This window comes from Lycium ferocissimum, chromosome 11, assembly GCF_029784015.1.
Source record: "Lycium ferocissimum isolate CSIRO_LF1 chromosome 11, AGI_CSIRO_Lferr_CH_V1, whole genome shotgun sequence".
Classification (NCBI taxonomy): Eukaryota; Viridiplantae; Streptophyta; class Magnoliopsida; order Solanales; family Solanaceae; genus Lycium; species Lycium ferocissimum.
Window position 1 is genome coordinate 35653014 of NC_081352.1, and position 24724 is coordinate 35677737.

Below are 24724 nucleotides of genomic sequence, written 5' to 3' on the forward strand. Positions count from 1 at the left end.
AGCAAGCATATATAGCCGTCCACTCAAAAAAAATAATTGGCATACAACTAAATGTGTAACTGCCTCTTTTTTTTTTTTTTTTTTTTTTAAAAAAAAGAAGGTAAAATGTCCCCATAGCTGAATTTAGAAACAGATTTGAGACGTGGGCCACCTAAACTTAGTTCATTTGCTCGAAATATGAAGCCCACTACTACACATTTACGCAGGCTAACACCTTGAACTTCTCAGCAAACTTGATAGTTTAGATTAATGAAATGCATTACCACCATCAATCTTTTTAAATTTGATAAATTGATTTAAAATAAACAAGTGCTATCTTGTTGGGAGTCTTGACGCAACGTAAGAGTTGTCGACGTGTGATTTTCTAATCACATGTTCAAGTCGTGAAAACAGTCTCTTGCATAAATATTAAGTAAGATCACATAGAAAGTAGAAAAACAAGCACTATCTTCCGTAGAAAGAAAACAGTGAATGAAACAAAAGGTTTTACATTTTAATTTCTCCCGTTAGTTTAAAATTACAAAGTTTCTCTATCGAAGCATCTAATGCACTACAAAAAAAAAAATAAAAAAAAATACAAATTTGTAATGGTATGCTTGTGATGGAGCAAGTCCGCCACAATTTGTGATAATTTTATAACATAATTCATCAATATAAGCGATCACGGTGTTCTATATTGAAGGCAAGAAGTCATAGGATGTACAAAAACAGATTCTTCTTCACTCTAATCAACCTAGAGTTGGTTATGGTAAGAAGATACAACATGTAAAAAGGTTACTGCGATCTTTCATGATTTTGTATTTATAACTTATATGTAACTTTCTGAAACTTATAAAAAAAAAGTGCTCGTGAAACACGCAACTCATTAACATATTAATTGCGATAAAGAAGTGAGCATAATATAAATATCCCCTCTTCTAATACGCAGTTAATTAATCTCTCTGTTCCATTTTATGTGATACACTTTTCATTTTAGTCTGCTCCAAAAAGAATGATACATTTCTATATTTAGAAATAATTTAACTTAAAACTTCCCCTTTTATCCTTAATGAAATGATTTACAACCACACAAATATCTATGATTTGTTTTACACCACAATTCAAAAGTCTTTCTTTCTTTCTTAAACTCCGTACTTAGTCAAATTATATAACATAAATTGGGACGGAGGGCGATTAATTGCGATGAAAAGATTGAGAAGTATCACATATGCAATTTTTGTTTCTTCTTTTTGTCATTGTGTAACATTTTGTACAATTTACGATATGACAAATAAGGCCATTCCATTGCACAGGCTTACATGACACAACGGAAAAAGAAAAGCAGAAAAAAAAAAAAAAAAGGAAAAAAAAGGATAGGACGGATAGGAGAATAGCCCTACAAAGTTACATACTACTTTTTTGTGCTATAACAACCGATTATGAGTTCTTTCAAAAACCTCTTTCACGATAGCATTTCTCTTGTACTCATCTGAGTCATTATCCAATGAGCATGAGTACTGAAGTCCTTTAACTGACGAGTCAATGCGTTTGAAACAACGAGGAGCAAAGTAGAACCACGTTGAAGTGCAAATGATGGCAAAAACTTTCCCGCAAAAGATCATAACCACTAAACAAATTAAAAGAGAATAGGTCCCAACATTCTTGTTGTAACTCAGGGCAATTTCTTTTTCTTTTATGTTGTCATAAACTTGTATATTGTTCACCGATTTCGATCTGTGAAAAGACGGGAATTGTTTTCTCTGCGATGAAGATCTCGAAGATGCACAAGAAGAAGACGAAGACGAAGACGAAGAAAATGAAGAGGATGCAGTTGAAGTCGTGAATAAGGAAAAATCATCCGTGCTTGTTCTGGACATCCTATTAATATTTGATAAATCCTTTGATGAAGACTTTTTTTCATTCATAGAATGAAATAACTTCTCCAATTTTGTTGACAACTTCTTACATGATCCAAATGAACACTTAGGCCTCTGGCATTTCTTCCCCTGTAAAACAATTTCATTTGTAACAACTTACATAACAATGATACAAATTGTAAGTTTCACCAAACGAAAATGATACAACATTTAATTTGGTCTAATGGTAAAAGCGCAACAATGATTTGTGGAGTCGGCACACGTCACAGGCTAGGACCTTGTCGCAGATAAAAACTTGGTATTTAAGTGGAAAATGGTAGAGAGTAGGTCTATTGTCCAGTGAGTTTCGAACCGTGCGCCACTGTCGTAGAAAATTGTCGGGCCATTAGCCACCGTGTTTCAAACGGTGAGCTATTATCCCTGGAAATTTCTCGGATCATTATCCACTGATTTCAAACCGCGCTTTGAGATTTTCTCAATTATCAAAAAATTATACTAATAAAAATACAATTATGATCGTTAATAAAGAAGAATGCAAGAATAAGTGCATACATATTCAAAAATATCATCATATTCTGGACAGGTTTTTCTAACTTTTTCTAGTTTCATTCTATGTTTTCTTCTTATTATTATTCCAACTTACCAATGATGTTTCAGAAAACACATTTTTGAATGCATGAGAGAAACTCCTGCCAAAGACGTTCTCCTTTCGACTCTGTCGAAAAATATTGGTGAAATCTTTTCCCAACATTGTATCCAACTTTTCTTGTGATTTTACACGCTTCAAATTAGATAGCTCTTTTGAATTATATGCATGACTCCGTTTAATTATGGTGGTGTCATCGTTGAAAACTACGGGTGATCTACAACAATTGAAAAACCTACTCCTTCCTCGATTTTTTGTTAATTTTGCCATTTGCCCATGACCAATGTATAAAACATATATAGAATGAGATGGGCGTTGCAAGAAGGAAGGAGATAGGCATAGAAAGACAAAAAGGTCTCTGGACTAATTATGTCGCGAATTTAGGAAAGATAAAGAGTGCCAATATGCGTTTCCTTTGGGATATCCGACAAAATTGGAACGATGTAGAGAAAAAATTAAAAAGAGGAAAGCCAATGTATACACAATTTTGACGGCTTATAGAAAAATAAGGTTGACGTTGTATTGAAACCGGAATGTGTTTGTATTATAAAAAAAAATGTGCTCAGTGTTTGTTTTTGTGTTCTTCCACTCATTTTCATATTTCAAATGTTTTCTTCTATGCTGTGGTATATGTTAACTTCGCCACAACACTGTTTTTAAATATGTTCCACCATAGCAATAGTCTACAACTTTTGATATTCATGAATCATGACTACTGATACAATTGATGAAATTGTTCAATTATCAACCCGAAAAAAAGGAAGCTAGAAAACATGACATATAAAAACAAAATAAGAAGTTCAATTACTCGGATACTAATCATTTCCTCCAAATTGGCTCTAATGTCCATTAATTTTGCCCAAATATTATAGTGTCTAGGCCTCAACCAAGTTTACACCAAATGACTGAGCTACTAACAAATTTAGCCTTGATGAAGTTGCTCCATAATCATGAATCCTTCCTCCCCTATCACTATCAAGGACTGTGGTGAAATAATTTTAAAAAGGCAAATTTAGCCTTGATGAAGACATTTTTTTTTGCGACCATTATATGCGAAGTAAAACCAATACCGCTCTCCTACTCGTGGATAAGTGGCCAATTAAATTGAGTCCAACTCAATTAAATTGTGTCCTCATTTTATTTGTAAATTTACTAATTTGTAAATTCGTGGAGTTTTGATCATTAAAAATTAGGATGTGCTGAGTGGCGCCCCCTTTGGTGTTGGTTTTGCTCGATAACGGTGCAAAAAGTGTCTAAGTGGAATACGAATGACCCACCTGAAGTTTTAAATGGAAATTTCACTTTAATTAGAGATTTTGGGTTTGGCCTTTAAAAAATTCACTTTAATTAGAGGTTTTGGGTTCAAGACCTCTAACAATGGCCTTCTTGATATCATTAGTATTTCAAATCCGTTCACTGAGCTTTCACAAATTAGTCTCTTTTAACTTAATATTTATTATTTTAGTATATAAGAAGAGGTTTCCGTTCAAGAATCTTTTGACAGGGTGCACTAGTTACATAATAATCTAATGATGACAAATCCAATTAAGAAATCTGTAATTAGTATTCTGAGGGGCTCAAGAAAGCTCATAGGTGTAGTATTCTAGAGGCCTAAGTGCTCATAGCACCCTTCCTGGAAGGTGGTCATGACTTTAGCCTTTAGGTGCTCTTTAAGTGTATTAATTTATTAGTTTTATGAGGCCAGGCTTAACTTAAAATATAAACACAGATATTTTAATTAAAAAATATAATATTTGTTACACTTCTTACTGTATAATAATTAAAATTTCAAACAAAAATATTTTCAATATATAAAAGGAAAACTTTCATTTAACTCCTTTTAACATCTTTAACTTTCATTTTGATAAAATTATTTACTTCAGATCAGATGTGGAGCCAGAATTTGAATGAGTTTTGAATCATAATTTTCTTAAGTTACTTAGTTATAAATTAATAATCTATACATACTCAATGAATTTTTAAGACACATACAAGTTTTTAACCAAAGCGCTACCGAATCCGACCAAACCCGTAGCCGACATTCTAACTCGCTTCTCTCTTTAAACTCATTTCGTGTTTATCTTGAACTCATTTAAGATTTAATAATGTATTTTATTTTCACCTGTATTAGAAAAATTCATGTTTTCATCTTCTAGAATCATCTAATACACCAAAAAAAATTCAATAACTCCAATTTCATATTACAATATTTATAATCTTAGTTTCAAGTTTTTACACAAATAAACCTAACGATCTTACAAGAATATTAATAAATAATAATTAAAGTACATTAATAAAGTAAAAGATTTTAAAACTATACTTAAACATAATTTTAGGACAGATGTTTATAACCTCATATGAGCTCGCTAAAGAAGCAAAATACTGGAGGTTTAATAAAAGATATAGTAAGACCTAATACATGCTCTAACTGTAAAAAAAATAAAAAATAAAAAATAAAAAATAAAAAAGACTCTAAAGTTGCCTAATATTTTCTAAAACATATAAAAATAAATAATATATTCCCACCGTCCCAAAATAATTGTCACGTTTTGTTTTTGGAAGGCAATTTGACTAATCTTCAGAGTTATATTGGATTAGATTAATTCAATATTTTAAAATTTAGATATTAAAAAATTATATGAATAATACTATGAATTGCAATACTTTTAACAATATAATGATTTTTAAAAGAAAATATTATTTAAAATTATGTAATTTAATTCTCGAAAAGTGAAACATGTAAGTATTTTTGAGACGAAGAGTAATAATAATTTAAAAGAGATTCACAAAAAGTTACTTTGATATCAATATGACCAATTACAAAGGCCACGTATGCTCTGATAATTTGCAAAAGTGAGAAAGCAACAACGACAGCCAATTATGCAACTTTATTACCCCTGTTGGTTCCTATGGGCTGGCTGTTAGGTCGACAAAAATTAAGATTCTTGCTTATATATAAGTATAAAGTATAATTTGTGGATGATAATATTTCAAATTTATTGCCCAAAAAAAAAAAGTTAATTATGAAAATAACAACATTTGTCTCGTCAAGATTAGCGAAACAAGAAATGTCTATGTATTTATAAGTTACATTAAAATACTACAAAGTATAAATCAAGATTTTATGTTAATTACATTCAAAAGTATTTAAGATTATAGTTATAGAAAAAGAAAAAAAAAAGATCTTTCAGGAGAAAAAGAAATTGATGCTCGAAGACGTATCTACGGAAAATAAAATTAATTCATGAAAATATAATTTATCTAACCCTTCAAACTGACTCATTCATATATTAATTCAGCCTTTTTTGACCAATTTAAATTAAGCTCTTCATCTAAAAATTAAACTAATTTGAGCTAAGTGTATAACCAAAATTAACCCATAAAATTTTGTTAAATTATTAATTTAGTCCCCATTTTAACCTGGCTAAATTGAGCTTAGCTTAAATGCAAAGCACCTTAGGTAATTCTGGGGGCTGAGAAAGGCACAAGTGTTTTAGTGGGTCTTGAGACACCTAATAAATCGAAGACTAGTACATAACAAAGTCCATTACTCCTTTAGCTTTTGCTTTCTTCATTCTTGGGGAGAAAGGCGGTTACTCAACATTTAAGCAAAGAATCTTGTTGTTGTAAACAATTCATTCATTTCTCTTATATACCACCCTTACTCTTTGCGATTGTAACAGAAAAATCGAAAACCCTATGGAGCTCCTTCGATCGAACCTTTCCCGTGTTCGTATTCCTGAACCAACTACTCGTATCTACAAGCACGAATGCTGCATTTCTTTCGATACTCCGGTATAATCTTCAATTCCTCTATGAAATAATCAGTTCGCTCTGATTTTACTAAATTATTAGCGTTTGTTTAGTTGCTGAAATTTGTTACGATTATAGAGTTTAATTGGAGTCAATTTTCGAGGTTGTAGTTATTGGCGTTGTGCTATTTTTTGTAAGGTTTGTTCATGTTAACCCTGTAGAGTTTATGAGTTTCGTCTAGGGTTTATAGTTCAATCTGATTTGGTTCGAAGCTTGCAGTTGATTAGTATTGCGACTGATTTTTTTATAGTTCACTAAAAGCACGAATGCTGCATTTCTTTTGATACTCCGGTAATCTGAAATTCCTAACTGAAATTATCATTTCGCTTTAATTTTACTTCATTATCGTTTGCTTATTTGCTGGAATTTGTTGTGATTATAGAGTTTAGTTGGAGTCGTCGCTCGTTGACTCAATTTTGTGCTATTTTTTGTAAGGTTAGTTCATGTTAGTCCCGTAGAGTGTATGAGTTAGGGTTTATAGTTCATTCGATTTGGTTTGAAACTTGCAGTTGATTAGTTTTGCGAGTGATTTGTTTTCCTAAATGAAGTTGTAGAACAGAGTGAAAATAGATATAGAAGATTGATACGCATAGTCCATAATAACTAGTGTGTATAGAAGTCGTCGACTCAATTTTCAAGGTTTTCTAGGGTTTGTAGTTCACTCAGATTTGGTTAGAAGCTTGCAGTTGATTAGTATTGCGGGTGATTTGTTTTCCTGAAAAGGCTATGAAGTTGTCGAACAGGGTCAAAATAGAGCGGAATAGATATAGAAGATTCATACGCATAGTCCTTAACTAGTACTAATAAATAGAAGTCGTCCACTCAATTTTCAAGGTTGTAATTCGTAACCTTGTGCCATTTTTCGGAAGGTCAGTGCATGCTAATCCCTTAAGGTTTAAGGGTTTACAACAACAATTTATGGTTCACTTCAATTTGGTTAGACGGCTGCACAATTGATTAGTACTGCGAGTGTTTTTTTTATTTTTTTTATCAGTCAAGTACTGCGAGTGATTTGTTTTCGTAAAGCAGCTATGAAGTTGTAGAACAGGGTCAAATATAGTGGAATAGATATAGAGGATTCATAAAGCCAATCCCAGCTAGTTTGGGATTGACACATAGTAGTAATGGTATAGTCGCTATGAAATGCCATGCCGGTGCTGTGTTTATTAGGTTGATCTTTACATCTGTGTTCATTCATGCTCATTTAGGATATATATATTCACTTATGAAGGAGTTGCTATTGATTTAGTTACAATTGTTAACGTTTTCGTTGTTGTTTTTCCAGAAATCCGAGGGCGGGCTGTTTGTTGATATGAATACTTTTCTTGCATTTGGAAGGGATTATGTTGGTTGGAACTATGAGAAGACTGGGAACCCACTTTATCTGCATATAACGCAGACAAAGAAGACAGATGCTGAAGATAGACCTTCCAAAAAACCCACTCTCTTGGCTATAGGTACTTACAAACTTCACATGTAGTATAGCTTCAAGCTTCCAAACTCGGCCAAAAAAAAAAAAAAAAAAAAAAAAAGAAGAAGAGAACAAAGAACCATATTAGTTTCCATCTTCTTATATCTATCAATTGACAGAATTTAGCCTATCCCAACTAGTTTGGCGTTGGAGCTTGTTGATAAATTGACTTAGCTTATCCTTTCTCCTTCTAGGTCTTGACGGAGGGTTTGACAATAGTGAACCCCAGTACGAAGAAGTCTATGAAATAGTTATATTGCCTGATAATGTCACTCTTCCTTTCCCATCAGTGGAATTGCCTGAAAAGGTATGTTTACTCTTGAATATCTTTTCACAGTTTTCCATTTGTTTTAGAGTAAAGTGAAATATTTAAATATTGCTTACATTCATCTAAATTCTGCAGGTAAGATTGGCTGTTGATGCTATTTTACTAGCTGAAGGTGCTGAGAGAAAAGAGCAACTTGCTTCCTGGACTGCTGACAAGAAGCTTGTCAGTAAATATGCCACTGATCTTCAACAGCTTGACAATGGTGTTGCTGTTCCACCTGTGGGCTGGAAATGTGCCAAATGTGATAAGACTGAGAATCTTTGGCTGAATCTAACTGATGGAACTATCCTATGTGGTAGGAAAAATTGGGATGGGACTGGTGGTAATGACCATGCTGTTAACCATTACAGAGAAACTGGTTATCCACTTGCTGTAAAGCTTGGGACCATAGCTGCTGATTTGGAGGGGGCAGGTAATGCTATCTTATAAGTTGTATCTATGCTCAGAAGTTGTTTACTGAGAAAGTTGCTGCTTCTTTCAGTTTTTGGTTGACTGGATTCGCTGCTTAGCTCTTCTTTTTCTTTTGGTTGACCACAGTTGCATCTTAACTCTTAATTTGTTTTGGTTGACTGAAATTTCTTTGTGGCTCTTATTTTTTGTTTTGGTTGATCATGATAACAATATCATCCTATCTTGTTTCTTTTTGTTCCGGAGTTTTCCTGGTTCATCTACAACTACAACTACTGCAATTATTTTAACTGCAAAGCTGCTTGGTTTATGATTTGTGATTGATGTTACTTTGTGGTTGTTTGGTCAAGAAAGCGTAGTCCTTGCAATCGCAATTCAAAGTAAGAGAGCTTTGAAGACTTAAGTTGCTCTCCAAGTATGACAATGCCTTTAGTCATATACTTCTAGTTAGCCTATAGTCAAATGAAGGCATTAGTTATTGGGTTGGAACTTAACAGCTTGCTGGACTGTTTAAATTTTGTCATTCTGGATGTGATTTGGTTTTGATTTCTTGTAGAGATTTCCAGTTTTGTTGTAAGGTGGAGGTTCCCAAAATTGTGGACTTTCGAACCCCACATTCAACCCCCCACCCCACCCCCCAAAAAAAAAAAAAAAAAAAAAGAATCTAAAGACCGAGCTACTTTGTCTGTCTATGTATTTAGTAGATATCTAACTTCATCACCATGGAATTGGAATTAACTGCTCTGTACATGTGCTTTAGACGTGCCATGCAGAAGTATATAGTTAAAGATCCTGGTAATGGACTGTGGCCCTGTAACTGGACTTTGCTGGACCGGTTACTACATTGGTGATAGCACCTTGTTTATAATGTGATGTAGTGCTTTTTTTTCTTGAATGATTACTAATTGTTGCAAACTTTGGCAGTTCAGATGTTTTCTCCTATCCAGAGGATGACAGCGTTATTGACCCACTTTTAGCACAACATCTAGCACATTTTGGTATCGACTTCTCATCTTTGCAAAAGGTTAGCAGCTGCATAGATGATAGATGAACATTTTGTATTTACTCTTCTAAGAAGTGTGCATGATGTGCATGGCTAAAGCCTAACCAAATGTTACACGTGTATTCTCGATTCTGCTATATTTCTTATGCAAAATAATCGGGCCTTAGAGTAAGGTCAACATTTTATGAGTCTTTCACTTGGAGTTGCTCATCCCAAATCTGAGTAAGATGCCAACTAATTCAATGACATTCCCTTGCGTGATTTCTTTCCCTTACAGCAGTTCATATTATGTAAATTTAAATAAAGTTATCCTTTAACGGGTTACATTACTTTGTGGTCATTGTTATTTGACATGATTGAGCTATCACCTATGCAATATTTCTGTTTGGTTTGGGTGGTTTTTGTGGGGGGGGATGTAGTATGATTGTGGAGATGTGATAGCCTTGTCTTGTACTTGGTCCTGTACCATGTTAATAAAACTTTTACTTATCAAAAAAAAAAAAAAAACTTATGCAATATTTCTTATGGAAAACCAAGTAATACGTTAATAGTCCCATCGTTACTTCTCTTCCTACTATTATGACTAATCCTTTTTTGCTTCCCCAGACTGAAATGACGACTGCTGAGAGAGAACTAGACCAAAATATTAATTATGATTGGAACCGGATTCAAGAAACGGGTGAAGATGTTGAACCACTTTTCGGCCCCGGTTACACTGGATTAGTCAATCTTGGTAACAGGTGCGGATAACTTTTTATTAATGCTGGTTAGCCAACATAGCATTTCTTACCTTCATTTGAAGAAAGAAACATATGAAATTCTCTGGTCTCGTATATCATTCGTACAGTTGCTACTTGGCTGCTACAATGCAGGTTATGTTCTCAACGCGTTCCTTTTGTTCAAGGTAAGATAAATATACCCGTGATAATTGTATTTGATGTTCATTTATTGGAGAAAAATGTCATTTAAGTTAAAATGGTTTTAGGATTTCCTCCTTCTTTACATCTTATCATCTGATGTGATATCCTTATCAGATACTACTTGAATCAACGTCTGAAAGAAGCTTTCAGTACAGCTCCTGCTGATCCGACTGTAGACCTTAACATGCAGCTGTGAGTAACTTGGATCTGTTCATTTACCAGTTTACCATTTCCATTACATCTCATCTAGTGCACTCTGCTGTAGCAAAATACGTTGTTTAACAAAATGTGTCATGTTTGATACTGAGTTGTGCTTAAGTTTCCCATTGTTACAGGAAGCTACTCACTGCACACACTATGCATTCAGCAAAACAGATTTGACTGAATTAATGATACCAACCCCCACCTTCTTTCCCGTTTTTCCTTTTCTGTTTAGGTTTTGTTATCAGGACGCGCCCGGGGGGGGGGGGGGGTTATCCAGTAGGTCTTCTAATCATACCCTGTAACTGCAATTCAGGCTGTACCATACTTATTATGTTAGAGTTTTGCTGTTAGCTGAATTTTCTGGTGCAATACATATTCATCCCTAGGTGAGGACTCGTATAGCCGACACAACTAGTTTGGAATTGAGGCGTAGTTGCTTAGTATAAACACTGATCCCTGTAGAGAGCCTTTCGATGTTCATATTTGGTAGAGATCACGTTATAGCAGCTATTTTTATGAATTTTGCTTGCGCGCTCAACTTGTTGACGGCTGACCTGTATTTTGGCAGAACAAAGCTGGCTCATGGCTTGCTTTCTGGTAAATATTCGGCTCCTGTTCTGGAGGTATGTGTGAGCATTTTGTTTCTTTTTGTCACATCTTTTTTTCCGTCATCGCTTATAGTTAATTATTGGTGATTCAGAAGGATGATACGGCGAATGCTGCTAGCTCACAGGTAAACTCTCTCCTATGAACTTATATATGATGATTTCATTTACATGGTGGACTTGTAGAGTGATCCATAGCATTTATTTTTAATTAAAATCTTGATATAAATTTGCTGCCCGTTTAGTAATTAGATGTATTTTGCCTTGAACTTGATGACAATACTTTAAAAGTGGAAGTTGACAATACCTTAAAAGTGGAAGTTGACTGCAAATCTTTTCCCAGAACTTCTGGTATCTGGTTCATTGACAACTTCTTTTAAGTAATTTGCAAAATAATTTTTAAGATGCTTCTCATTACTTAGAGATAGTGCAGTCGAACTGTAACATCGTTAGCTGCTTTGTTAATGTTACATGGGATTTCAGGTGTGAGGCATTTTCTATATTCCTCTTATGCATATTTCATAATTTTAGCACTCAACTCATACAAGTTTTTTTTTCCCTTCTCTTTCTTTTCATCGCATGTCTTTTCACTTCCTATCTATCTCCCTATTCTTCTTACAAGTACTTGCTCTCATCATTTTTCAGAAACAGGAGGGTATCCGCCCTCGAATGTTCAAGTCAGTAATAGCTGCTAGTCACCCTGAATTTTCAACAATGAGACAACAGGTACGCTGACATTCTTGGAATCTTCTATTCCTAGACGATTGTTTTTAATTTAAGATTATTAGATTAATGCATGATAATCCTTCACTACTAAAAGAAGTCCGGCAATCTCTCGGTACTGCTTCACGCTTTAAAATTCCATTTTAGCTCTTTTCATTCAGCTGATGCACTGTCTGGCTAGCTTGATGGTTACATCTACCAAATTTCTTTTCATTTTAGTCCGCCACCGATATGGTCAGAACTGTTGTGCATGCTCATACTAGTTTCATGGTCCTTCGCTTCATTGCCCTTAAAACCCAGTGGGTTGTTCTTTCTGTCTTGCGACTACGTTCATTTTAGTTTGTTGTCCTTGCCATGGCTATTGCTGTTCTTATGGTTTATTGATAGCAACTTATGTCTAGGATGCCTTAGAGTTCTTCCTGCATTTTATTGATCAAGTTGAACGGATAAACTCTGGGACACCTGATTTTGATCCATCGAGGAGCTTCAAGTTCGGTATTGAAGAACGCCTACAATGTTCCTCAGGCAAAGTTACGTACAACAAAAGGAATGATTATATTCTCTCTCTTAATATTCCTTTGGAAAAGGCTGTAAATAAAAGTGAGTTTTCTCTTTTATCTAATGCTCTCTTCCTGACCTTAGTTCTTATATTTTGTAAATTATAACCAGCAGAGCTTGATATTAACGAATAGTTTAGTTTCCAATACTGCCTCTCTTCTTATATTCATTTTGTATGTAATTTCAGAAGAACTAGCAGAGTTCCAAAATTTAAAGGCTGAGAGAGCTGCAGAAGGAAAAGAACTGTGAGTTTTGAGTGACTAATACATGCTTGCCTTTCCTGTACTTTAGCTAAATGTATGTTTTTTGCAGGTCTGCTGATGAAATTGTTCGCCCAAGAGTGTCATTGAAGGATTGCCTAGATTGTTTTTCAGCTCCTGAGGAGGTGCATGATTTTTACAGCACAGCTTTAACGGCTAAGACAACAGCTATCAAGTAAGCTTGTTATTCTCCCTGTAAAGTTAATTTCTTCAATTTCCTCTCAGTCTGCTTACGGCATCTCAAATTTAGTTTACCTGCATTTCTTCTGTCGTTTTAGTAGGGTTTGGTTAAAAAGTTGAGAGTGCCCAGTACCTTATCTTTTTGGCTTCCATACTACTTATACAGTTGGCTGTAGAAATTATAGATGTCTTGTTTGTAAGCAGTCACTGGGTATGTTGTTGTTGTTGTTGTTGGTTCTAAGCAGTGGATGGCTAGTGTCTGTCAGCTTTATCTATTTGCTTGACCGTCGTACCTGATGAGGCTACTTCTTTTTATCCTTTTTAATTTTGTATGTAAATAGAACTGCAGGTTTGACTTCTTTTCCAGATTATCTGGTTTTGCATATGCGGAAATTTGTTATGGAGGAAGGCTGGGTGCCAAAGAAGCTTGGTATGTTACTTCTGCTTTATTGAAATAATTCTAATGAGTCCTACTGCTCCATCTTGTTAAATTGCTAATCTTTTTCTGTGACGGTCCTTCTAGATGTCTACATAGATGTCCCTGAAACCATTGACATAAGCGGCATGCGAAGTAATGGTCTTCAACCAGGAGAAGAGCTGTTGCCTGACAGTGGTATGAATCACCTTGTCTCTTACTAAATTCATAGCGATCTTGTTCCATTTCAGCCGATGGTGCTGTATCGCGAATAATAATATGAGCATGTCTATCTGGTTGTGTCACATTTCTTATTCTCTGCCTTGCCGCCCTTTTGTAGCTACTCAATTATTTCAAGAATTTTTCTTACTTCGTAGTATTAGGACTGTCACTCTTATACTTAAATGATGAGCACATGAAGTCTTGGCTTTTTGAGAGAAGAAAAAGTGTGGCAAAGACCTTTTGGAAATAAAAGTAATTGCGTGGGATCTTTCTCATAAGAAATATTTGTTGTCTTTTTGGTGTGGAAGATGTACCATATGGGCATCCGACTTGTATGTGTCCCATTCGACATTTTTTTTTTTGTTTGTGATTCTATTCTGTTGTCTGTATTCGAGGCTATTGTTTCTATTTGCACACTGCTATGTGTTTTAATTCTGAATCATATGAGTTTGCTCTTTAGCTTGCGTTAGTTTCTCTCAACCAATCAGTGAATTGCTTGCTCAGTTTTTGTTTGTTTAGACAACATTGAACATCGCTTAGCCTTATTTAGTTTGTCTGATCATACATGTAAAAATGATTTGGCATCATATTCATTTTTTATTTTGACTTTTTGGTCAGTTGTTTTTGTTATGTAGTCAACTTTAAGTGTTTTGGAAGGTGATATTTTGTTATGTCCTAGTTTTTCTATATGAGCGGGAGTAGCGATAGAATAAAGTTGTGTATGCATAGAGCCTATTTAACGGACAGTATATACTCAGAAATACATAGTTTATGAAATAGAATTCCAGTCACCATTTAATCTAATTCCTGCTCTAAGTAATAGTTTCTTTTAGTAAGCGAGTAATTAGTGTCGCGGCTCAGTTTCCCAGCTAATGATTGTTCTAATTCTGGGGATCTGCAAGCTTGAGGGTGGTTGTCTTAACAGCTTTTTAGTGGGTGTGTGATCATCGCATAAATTAACATAAGAAGTTTTTAGCTATAGGTGCTACTTCTATGTCAAGTTCCTTTAGGGTTTGAAACTTTTGTCTCATCTTTTAGAAGTACTAAATTGCTCCTATTTTTCGTTACTTGTCCATGTACAGCTGCTGGGGCTGGTGAGCAGGAGCAGTCAATAAAGATTCTGGCTGACGAGGATATTGTTGCACAACTTGTTTCAATGGGATTTAATCTACTTCATTGTCAGAAGGCTGCAATCAATACCTCCAACTGTGGAGTAGAGGCCGCAATGGATTGGTTACTTAATCACATGAATGATCCAGGTAGTCATTGATGTTCCTTTCAAGCAAGGTTTGCCCAAGTTTTTTTAACTAGATACAGGGTATATTGATGCATATTTCCTCCCCAGATATTGATGCTCCTATATCAGAAAACACGCAAAATCCTGACGTTGATCAATCTAAAGTTGATACGCTAGTTTCCTTTGGTTTTGAAGAGAAACTTGCCCGTAAGGCCCTGAAGACATCGGTAAATCTCTCACTTCTACTGACATTTAGAGCTAAAAGAAAGGTTCCTTGCTATTCACTGCCTATTATATAATGTTTGTCCTTTCCTTGTTTCTATCTGTTCACAGGGAGGTGATGTTGAAAAAGCTACTGAATGGATATTCAGCAACCCTAGTGCTAGTACTGCATCAGACATGGATGTTACAACTAGTAGTGAAGCTGCAGTTGATCCCTTGATGCCTGATGGAGGAGGAAGTTAGTTCCCTATCTCTGGTTCTACTAGTTGATAGACAGCTTTTTTGCTTTTATGTAGATCCGATGATATATTCTTAGCAAATCCATGAGGCAATGGACATTATCCTTTAAGTGGTGTAGGTGAAGAGCCTCTGTAGAGTATTACTAATATGTTTCTTTAGCTCCATATTTCTGATCCTGCTTAATCAGCTTGGTCTAGGATTTTATATATAGAATGCTAGTTCTACTGCTTAAGTTTCTCCATTAAGCTTCCAATTATAGACCCACCTTTTCATTGGTCTAATCATCTTGGTCAGGGATTTTAGATGTGGAATGCTATGGTCTACTGTCTAACGTCACTCACACTTGAGCTTAGTTTCCTTCTGGTCTCCTTTCTTTGAAAATTCTTTAAATCTGTCTGCTTAGAAGAAGTAGGTTTATTTTTGGCTTAATGAATATGCTAAACTTGCACCTTTTTTCCATTTTGACACCTGAAGTGTTGTTCCTATTGAACCCCGCTCTTTGTGTCTATCAAACACAATCCGACTTACATAGCATTTTTCAAATATTAGATATGAACCCATTTCCTTGACTATCTAAGCATACTATTACACAACTGTCCATCTGGTCGATGGACCATCTTAAACCCAAATTCCATATATTTTTTATTTTTCTTTCTTTCCAGATTCTTCAGACAGGATTGTCTTTTGTAAAGTGTAAATCCCATGTAGTTCATATTACTAAAATCAGATACCCCGCAACAAAATCTTTAGAATATTTTCAATTATTTGACTACCTAAATGCAACAAAGCAGTAACACCTATTAGTCAATTCAATCAATGATCAGGAATTGGCACATGTTTGGTAATGAAAATGACCAATGAAACTAACTGGATATCTTTCGCATACTAAACCATATTCCGAGGGTGTTCATCCGAACTGGAAAAAAACATTATTTATTTTTTATGTATATATAGTTTGAACCCCCTTAGGCCTTTATTTTACTTTTTTATATTTTGAACCCCTCGACGGAAATCCTGTTTCTTTGCAAAGTTTTATGTAAGTCGAATTGTGTTTGATACACACTTGACCGGGGTTTCAGTGGTTCATAGAACAACGCTTTTAGAGAAAATGCAATTTTAGGGGGCCGCATATGCATTAAGCATTTATTTTTCTTCTCTTTTTTGTGATTTGGTAGCTCTTTGCCATGCTTTCTCACTTTTTGCCCCTTGGGGTCTCAAACCTCCAATTAACTGTCTGACGAGACGGCTCTACCATATAGCTTCATTCCATCGGTTCTTACTTTCTAGTGGTTGGAAAATGGTCAAGATAGATGCTCCATATGCTTTTCTTGATCTGAACTTCTAATTTCTTATTTGGAAACAGGAGTAGTTGTTTGGTTGAAGGGGGCACAAGCTGCTTTCACTAAACCAAATTCTTTTCAAGGGCTGCAAATTAGATTGGATAAAGTTAATTTATTTATTTTATGGCTCCTGTTTCTTTGGTTTTGCGTTGTTGATACTTGACCTCTTTTAGAGAAAAGTCACCACTATTTGTTTGGATCAACTGCGTATATCCAGAACGTGTAAGAGTAAGGACTAATGGGACTTGACCTAACCCAAAGTTTTAGGATGATAGAAGTTCCTAATTCTCTTCCAAAGGCTTTTAATACTTCATTTGTATTATGTATTTCATCCAATGCAATATCACGACCTTTTTAGGATGATAGAGAAGTTCCTAATTCTCTTTCAAAGGCTTGTAATACTTAATTTGTATTATATATTTCATCCAATGCAAAATCACGACCCTTGATGGTGAGATTTGGGTTTTACTTCTATATTATTTTATGTTACTTGGTCTGACCAAGTTTTTCTTGGATGATAAACAGAATACAGGCTCCTTGGATTTGTGAGCCACATCGGCACATCCACCCAGTGTGGCCATTATGTCGCTCATATTCACAAAGATGGTCGGTGGGTGATTTTCAATGATGACAAAGTTGGGGTCTCGAAAAATCCCCCTCTGGACATGGGATACCTCTACTTTTTTGAAAGACTTGAGAGTTGAACGATGGACATCTTGGAACATGATGAAATGTTGGGATACGCATGCAGGAGCAAGCACAACTTCTGGAATCATAGCTTGCTATTCTCATTTGTTTCGCAGGTTGAATACATACAACAGATGTCTCATGGCATGCCTCACATGCCTTAATCTTTAGACAAATTCAAATCTCAAGTAGAAGAGTATAAACTTCTTTAGGACCTGGATTTTGAAAGATTTTTCTTCCATACATGTAGCGGTCGTTGTACTGGTTCTAATAGATTCGTTTCCTTTTTCTCTCTACGCTTTTTTCTGCTGTTTTGTTTTTATTTTAAACGGTAGTAGCTGATTGTTCAATAGCATATTTTGGGCATGCGGTAGGTGTCTAATCACCAACAGATAATATAGGGTGTTTAAATGAAAAGATGGGACAACTTAGGGATTGTTTATGTATTTGGTCTATATTTTCCATTTCCTTTACCAACCACTTCTTTAGTTTCTTTTGGCCAAGCTGTAAGGTAAGAGTACTTGTCTGAGTATGTGAAATATGTACAGACATCAATTGGTATAAATTGAGACTTTGTTTGTAAACGACATTTAGATGGGAGTTGACGGACATCTCCACCTTAATCTCTAGACCAGATTTCATATAAACACAAAGGCGGAATTGCAGCTTGCCATTTTGTAGGGCTGTTTACTTTCTTTGTTAACTATAAGAGGAGAAGTGGGTTTTCCAACTAAAACCAAGTTTTGGAACCATAGAACCTTCAAAAATAGAAATGCTTTTATCCGACCATATAAAGGCGGGCGCAAATTTATGAATACGAAATGTTTTATTATCTACGTTTGTCCTAAATTATCAACACGTTCAAATGGTTTTTTTGAAAGTTTCAGATTATAACAATAAATTTAGTTTTCTAATTGTAACATTTAATTACTGTACTCCCAACTTGTAATGTACAGACCCTAAATTATTTGTTTACCTTTTATTTTTCGGAGCATGATTTTGTTGGAAAAATTTTTCAAAATAAAATTTAAATATTTGAAAACTAATAAATTTAATAATTAAAATATTTAAAAGTGGAAAAATTTAATTACTTGAATATATCCCAAAAACGTAAAAGTACTTAAAGTTATTACCTACTAATAAGTGTAGCAGAGCCTAAAACACACAGATTGAATAAACAAAATTAAAAAAGGCAGGGAGTAGGTTTCAGTTGCAGAAGTACAAGTGTCTAGTACAACTTAAAGCATAGCTGCAAATGGATAGTAGAGTCAAGTACTATCTGAAGATGGCTAAAAATCGGAAGTACCATATATTCATATTCAAATGTACTACTACAAAAACTCCCAACTTGTAATGTACTACAACTATCCTACTATTAAATTAATAGATTGGACTAAGATAAAAGGAAGTAGAGAGGGTGGATGCAAAATAATTTGAAAAAAAAAAAAAATGAAAAAAAAAAAAAAAAGGAGAAAGCAATTGGAGGAGCAGAATATTGTAGAGCTTAGAAACATGATTGAGTGCAGCGTTGATGACAAATCTGAAAATTTCTTCTAAGTCCTTAATTTGGCATTTGGGATTTCCTCATTTTCCAATTCATTTTCATCTACGCTGCACTCAATCTTGTTTTTAATTTTCGATTACCATAGATTAAGAGATCCCGCAGTTTGATACCCCATCTCTACTTTTATGGGTGTACTTACTACGCACTGCATATTTGCACCAAATCAAATAATTTAATCTGAGTAGTTAGTAAATAGTAATAAATAAAGTGAATATGCATATCACTTAAATGATAAATGTGCGTATACAAGACACGCCTTCATTCTTGATGTGTAAAAAACTGCGGATAAGTTTCGAGACCGAAATCTTGATTTGTGTGGCCCTATCTCTTTTTCATGTGTTGCAAGCAACTCGTTTATAACTATTCCATTCCCATGTTAGAGATGTACGCTATGAGTGAAAGAATTGAATAAAATGAATCAGCGTCCATCTCATTAAGTCAATGCAAAATTGGTTACTCTCACAGCTAGAAAACCAAATTGATATTCCTAATGTTTTTTTTTTTTTTTATATCTTTTTTAAGATATACCTATATGCTCAACTGTCAAGCTGTCAATTAGCTCTTAGACTAGGCTTAATCAATATTGAGTATAAACAAGGAATCAGCTCAATGTGGTTTGCGTATATAATGCCATAGAATAAGATTAAACAATTCCAGTAATAAATAAATAGTGAATATGCGATATACCACAATATCCAAATATCTTAAATGATTTTATTACGAATTATCGAGGGAGAAATGCTTAACCATTTCATCTTATTGTACACTTTCAGATTTGCGATTTCCAACATTTAACAACTTTTCATGAAGTATATCTCTTATTACTTTAACAATATGCAAGTGCTTTTGTCATATATAGTAAGCAGGGGCAAGGTTGTAAGGGGTTCAATTGAGTTCTTGTGTAACTATACTGTGCAAATAGTTTGAAAATAATATTTTATATATATATAAATTATTATATCTCCTTGATATAACTAAAACCTTGTGCATTGTTGTTGGTGGTTCTAAATTTATTTTAGGTGAAGCAACTTATTATTGTCACAACATTCTTCAATAAACAAGACAGGAAAATTAGATGCCAAAGGAAACAAAAGTTGAGAGTTAGGTCCAAGTTAACAACCCATAATTTTTCTTCCCCCAAAATGTCAGTTTCCACTAATCTTTCGCATTCAAAGAGAAAAGTACAATTTATACATCTTCATAACTGCAATTCCTTGAATATACTCCCAATGTACGCAAAATTAAAAAAGGCAGGGAGTGGTTTCCAGTAGCAAAGTAGAATGTGAATAAAATGAATCGGAGATGGCTAAAAGTTGGAAGTACCACATATTCATATTCAAATGTACTACTACAAAACTCTCATTATTAAATTAATAGATTGGACCAAGATAAAAGAAAGTAGAAAGGGTGGAAATATCAAAAAAAAAAGGAGAAAGCAATGGTTATCTCTTAGAAACATGATTGAGTGCAGCTAGAAAATTTTTTGCAAATTGATATTCCATAATGTATCTTTTTTTTAATCTCATCTTTCAACTGATACCCATCTCTACTTCTTCTCATATACTTCCATTAGCTCTTAGATTTACATCAAATCAAATAATTTAATTTGAGTCAATATAAATAAAGTGTGTAATATCACTTAAATGATAAATGTGCGTATACAAGATAAATGTGGTTTGCGTATATAATGCTTGATTTGTAGAATAACGATTAAACAATTTTGCATGTGTTGCAAGCAACTCGTTTATAACTATTCCATTCCCATACTATTGAAAGAATATAAAATGAATCGTCCATCTACAATGCAAAATTGATGCGATATACCACAATTATCTTTTAACATTCCAAATATCACATGTGAGTGTAAACATGTAATTTTTGCGTATATAATGCCATAGAATAAGATTAAACAATGCTACTAACTTCATTTCATCTTATTGTATACACAATTAGCAACTCCAAATATCACATATGACATACATGATTTCCAACATTTAACAACTTTTCATGAAGTATATCTCTTATTACTTTAACAATATGCAAGTGCTTTTGTCATATATAGTAAGCAGGGGCAAGGTTGTAAGGGGTTCAATTGAGTTCTTGTGTAACTATACTATGCAAATAGTTTGAAAATATTATTTTATATATATATATATTATTAAATCTCCTTGATATAACGAAAACTTTGTGTATCATTGTTGGTGGTTCTAAATTTATTTTAGGTGAAGCAACTTATTATTGTCACAACATTCTTCAATAAACAAGACAGGAAAATTAGATGCCAAAGGAAACAAAAGTTGAGAGTTAGGTCCAAGTTAACAACCCATAATTGAGAATTTCTTCCCCCAAAATGAGAATCAGCACCAACATTTCCACTAATCTTTCGGTACACGCATTATTTTATTATATAATATAAAAGCAAAGAGAAAAGTACAATTTATACATCTTCATAACTGCAATTCCTTGATTATGTATGTTTTATTTACTATTTTAAATTGTTAGGTATATCATTCTGTGAACAAATTCCATATAGATCATTAAAGAAAATTTATTAAGTAAAATGAAGTATAATTAAATATACGATTTCTAAAATCGATATTGTTCTCGGTCGGTTTGTTATTGGATGTTGTAATCATTATCAGCTTTGTAGAATATTCTTATATGATATGATTTATATATTGTCTAGTTATATTAATAACTACATTATACCTGCGTGCAATATTATTCCATATATTTGAGAAATATAAATCTACTTTAAATACAATTGTTAAATTTAATTGCCGATTGTTTGTTAAAATAATAGAAGAAGTGCTCAACAAAGAAAATATAATATATTTAGCAACAAATCTGAGCAAAAACTATAAATTGATTGTGCTTAATTAAATGCTATGTATACTAATTAATGTTCCTATATCTTCAACTAACTAAAAGTCAATACTATCTCAACTAAGGTTAAAAAGGATTTCAATATAACTTTTGAGAAATAAGACTTTAGTATTCAATCCAACAGCTAATCCTGTGAACTCTCCCCATTTCAAACCATCACACCCTGTTTCATTACTCCTAATACTAGTTTAGGGGATTCTAATCCCTCTAGCCATGTTCATTACCTCTCCCTTTAATGATTCATTTATTAATATTCCCTTCATCCCAATTGATGTGAACTTATTTGATTGGACATAAAATTTGAGAAAAGAAAGAGAGATTTTTGAAAAGTGGTGGTTTAAAACAAGCCTTCTACATATTTTATTATGGTTATAAATATTTCATTAAGGGTAAAGTGAAAGTTTAAAGTTAAAGTTTTTCTAAATAAGAAAGTATGACTTTTTTTTTGACAAATTAAAAATAACAGTATGCCAAGAAATTGAAAAGAAAGGAATATCTTTATGTGCTATTATTTCTTCCACGCATTAAGGTGGAAACTACACCTAATCACCTTGAAATGGGTGGTCTTAAACTTTAACCCCGCTTGCCCTATGAACATACCTTCAAGATCAAAAGTCAAAAGTTTTAAAACTTAAAATTTTGCCTACGAAACAAGAAAGCTAAAAAATTAAGACCAACTACCTCCAAATCATTCTTGTAAATCACCCTTTTATTGAGGGTGAAACTACTGTTATACTCCTTCCGTCTCAAATTCTTTTTCATTTTTTCGTTTTACACACCCCCGAAGAAATATTAATTAGGAGGGGTATTTGATTAACTTTACCTTTATTTATGTCTAAGTTATAATCTCTCATCATTAAATGTTTACTTTATTCGTGTGTTACCTCCACTAATGACAAAATTCTACCAAGGATAAAAGGGGAGAAAATAATTAATTGTGATTTGAGCTTTTGAAAACGACAAATAATTGGAGACAACTTTTTTTAGTAACTACTACAGATATTTGAGACGAAGGGAGTAGTTATTGGTTAAGCAGACTCCAATTATTTTTACTCAAACTTTATATTTATCTAAAAAACCCAATAAATAAAAATAATTATAACCCAAAATGTATAAATTAATTTTTTTAATTCCACCTCTTTGTTGTCCCGTTACCGGGGTCCACATACATACAATGGAGATTTGAAACAAACAACTCTTTTAAGTCCAAAATCCGTGGGCCAACCTAACCAGGAAACTGACTTCAAAATAAAAAATAAAAAAAAAGATTTCCGCGTGCACAGTTGCCGTAGTTTTTAAACGCTTTTTAATGAGTCATTACTAATTAAGTCAAAAAACAGTGGGTGTTTTCCTAAACTATAGGCAAATCCGCCAGTAGTTTTATATTTCCATTTGCTTCACTTCATTTACCTCTCCCCTATATATACACATACACAATTTACAACTAATTGCATCCTCAAATTCACCAACCAAATCGAAGTACTCATTAATTTCCTCCTGAAAAAAAAAAAAAAAAAAGATGAATGCAGCAGCAGCAAAGGGATCAGCATGGATAGTAGCAGCAAGTATTGGAGCAGTAGAGGCATTAAAAGATCAAGGATTTGCTAGATGGAATTATACCTTAAGGTCACTTCATCACTATGCTAAGACTAATTTAATTGCTCCCAATAATACATCGCCTCACAGATTCTCAACGGCTTCTGCGGCAGTAATCTCCAGCGATAAGTTCAAGAAAACTGAAGAGAAGTTCAACAAAGTTGTACATTTGAGTTCCTGGGGTCCCAGTACTATTAGATTTTAGTGTTATATTTATTTTCTCATTCTTATTTTTGTACACATCTCTATATTACTCTCGTAAAGAAATGAATCATAAGTCTAACTCAATTTCAAATTTTAACTCATGTGAGGAGGATTATCTGAAATCAGGTAAGGGGACCAAATTTCCATCCTTAGGCGATGTGGACTTGGTTTCTTTACATGGTTTTGGGTAATTCTCTACTCATGAACTAGTTTTGGGGTTGAGTTACGATGAACGTCCATTTCTTTATCAATTAAAATCATTATCGAATATGGATTGATCGTGGTCTTGTTCCATGTTAGTATTGATCTATTAGTGAATAGAATATAATGTTATGCAATTTAACCAATTTTGAATGAAGACCTGATTTTAAGAATTTATTCACACTCAGTATTTATATTGTATTTGCACTCAGTATTTATATTAACATCGATTGCAAGATATTACTGGATAGGATCTTAAAATTTTATAGTTCTCACATGATTTTTTTTGTCATTTTACCCATAATTGAAGGTTTATTTACCTTGTAAGCTCTCACCATTTTTGATAAATGTGAATAATCATATGGGCTAATTAGATGCTAGAAAGAGTGGTGATGTGGAAAGGTTATAGTGACACCATAAAATATTTATTAATTCAATCAAATTTAATATTGATCCCAAAGTTTATTCTCTTTCTTTTATGTGAAAATGATTATTAAACTTGTTTCAAATAGTTTTTTTTTTCTATTAAATTTATTGTATACAAGTAAAAAAGTTATCTACCTTCATGCTTAATTATCAATTAAAAATTATTTTTCATATATAGCTAAAATTGTTTGAAAAAGTAATTAAAAAATTATTGCTAGCCCTCCAAATAATAATAATAATAATAATAATAATAATAAATAATTGAAAATGAGAGTGATCATTTTTCACATTTTTGAATATTGAAATGGTTTACAAAAGATGAGATAATCAACGTTTTATATAATTAAGGACAAATGGTTGGATAAACATGAAATACTAATACTACATACACGTTTAAGAAATTACAATAGTTCATTAAGAAAAACAACCTAATATTTTTAAAGAAAAGAAAAGATTAAAGTAAGAAAAATAAATAATCTCATTAACTTTCCAGTTTATGTTTGTCTTGT

The 24724-nt window shown here is 33.4% G+C and overlaps 2 protein-coding genes across 3 annotated transcripts; one reads left to right on the plus strand and one right to left on the minus strand.

Annotated features, from left to right (window-relative positions):
* Positions 1–1183: 1183 nt before the first annotated feature.
* On the minus strand, positions 1184–2909 carry LOC132037441 (uncharacterized). The gene is made up of 2 exons (XM_059427960.1): positions 2500–2909; positions 1184–1985 (listed from the first exon to the last, which is right to left on the minus strand). The coding sequence occupies exons 1-2, from the start codon at positions 2770–2772 to the stop codon at positions 1404–1406; spliced, it is 855 nt and encodes a 284-aa protein (XP_059283943.1). The 5' UTR covers positions 2773–2909; the 3' UTR covers positions 1184–1403.
* Positions 2910–5987: 3078 nt separating this feature from the next.
* LOC132035794 (ubiquitin carboxyl-terminal hydrolase 14) lies at positions 5988–17649 on the plus strand. Of its 2 annotated transcripts, none has more exons than XM_059425911.1 (20): positions 5988–6297; positions 7601–7772; positions 7981–8093; positions 8190–8526; positions 9452–9546; positions 10132–10265; positions 10373–10429; positions 10560–10637; positions 11218–11272; positions 11350–11382; positions 11900–11980; positions 12379–12577; positions 12723–12780; positions 12848–12970; positions 13317–13405; positions 13499–13588; positions 14695–14871; positions 14958–15076; positions 15183–15309; positions 17177–17649. In XM_059425911.1, the coding sequence occupies exons 1-20, from the start codon at positions 6202–6204 to the stop codon at positions 17353–17355; spliced, it is 2412 nt and encodes an 803-aa protein (XP_059281894.1). In that variant the 5' UTR covers positions 5988–6201; the 3' UTR covers positions 17356–17649. The 2 variants fall into 2 exon arrangements, with proteins under 2 accessions (XP_059281894.1, XP_059281895.1); XM_059425912.1 differs by having other exon boundaries at positions 11353–11382.
* The last annotated feature ends 7075 nt before the right edge of the window (positions 17650–24724 follow it).

Excerpts from the sequence above, each read along its gene's own strand:
- LOC132035794 (XM_059425911.1), top strand. The coding sequence starts at position 6,202 with ATGGAGCTCCTTCGATCGAACCTTTCCCGTGTTCGTATTCCTGAACCA. Across the intron at positions 8,094-8,189 it reads CAGTGGAATTGCCTGAAAAG|GTAAGATTGGCTGTTGATGC; the intron begins GTATGTTTACTC and ends TAAATTCTGCAG. Across the intron at positions 12,781-12,847 it reads GCTGCAGAAGGAAAAGAACT|GTCTGCTGATGAAATTGTTC; the intron begins GTGAGTTTTGAG and ends TGTTTTTTGCAG.
- LOC132037441 (XM_059427960.1), bottom strand. The coding sequence starts at position 2,772 with ATGGCAAAATTAACAAAAAATCGAGGAAGGAGTAGGTTTTTCAATTGT. Across the intron at positions 1,986-2,499 it reads TGTTTTCTGAAACATCATTG|GGGAAGAAATGCCAGAGGCC; the intron begins GTAAGTTGGAAT and ends ATTGTTTTACAG.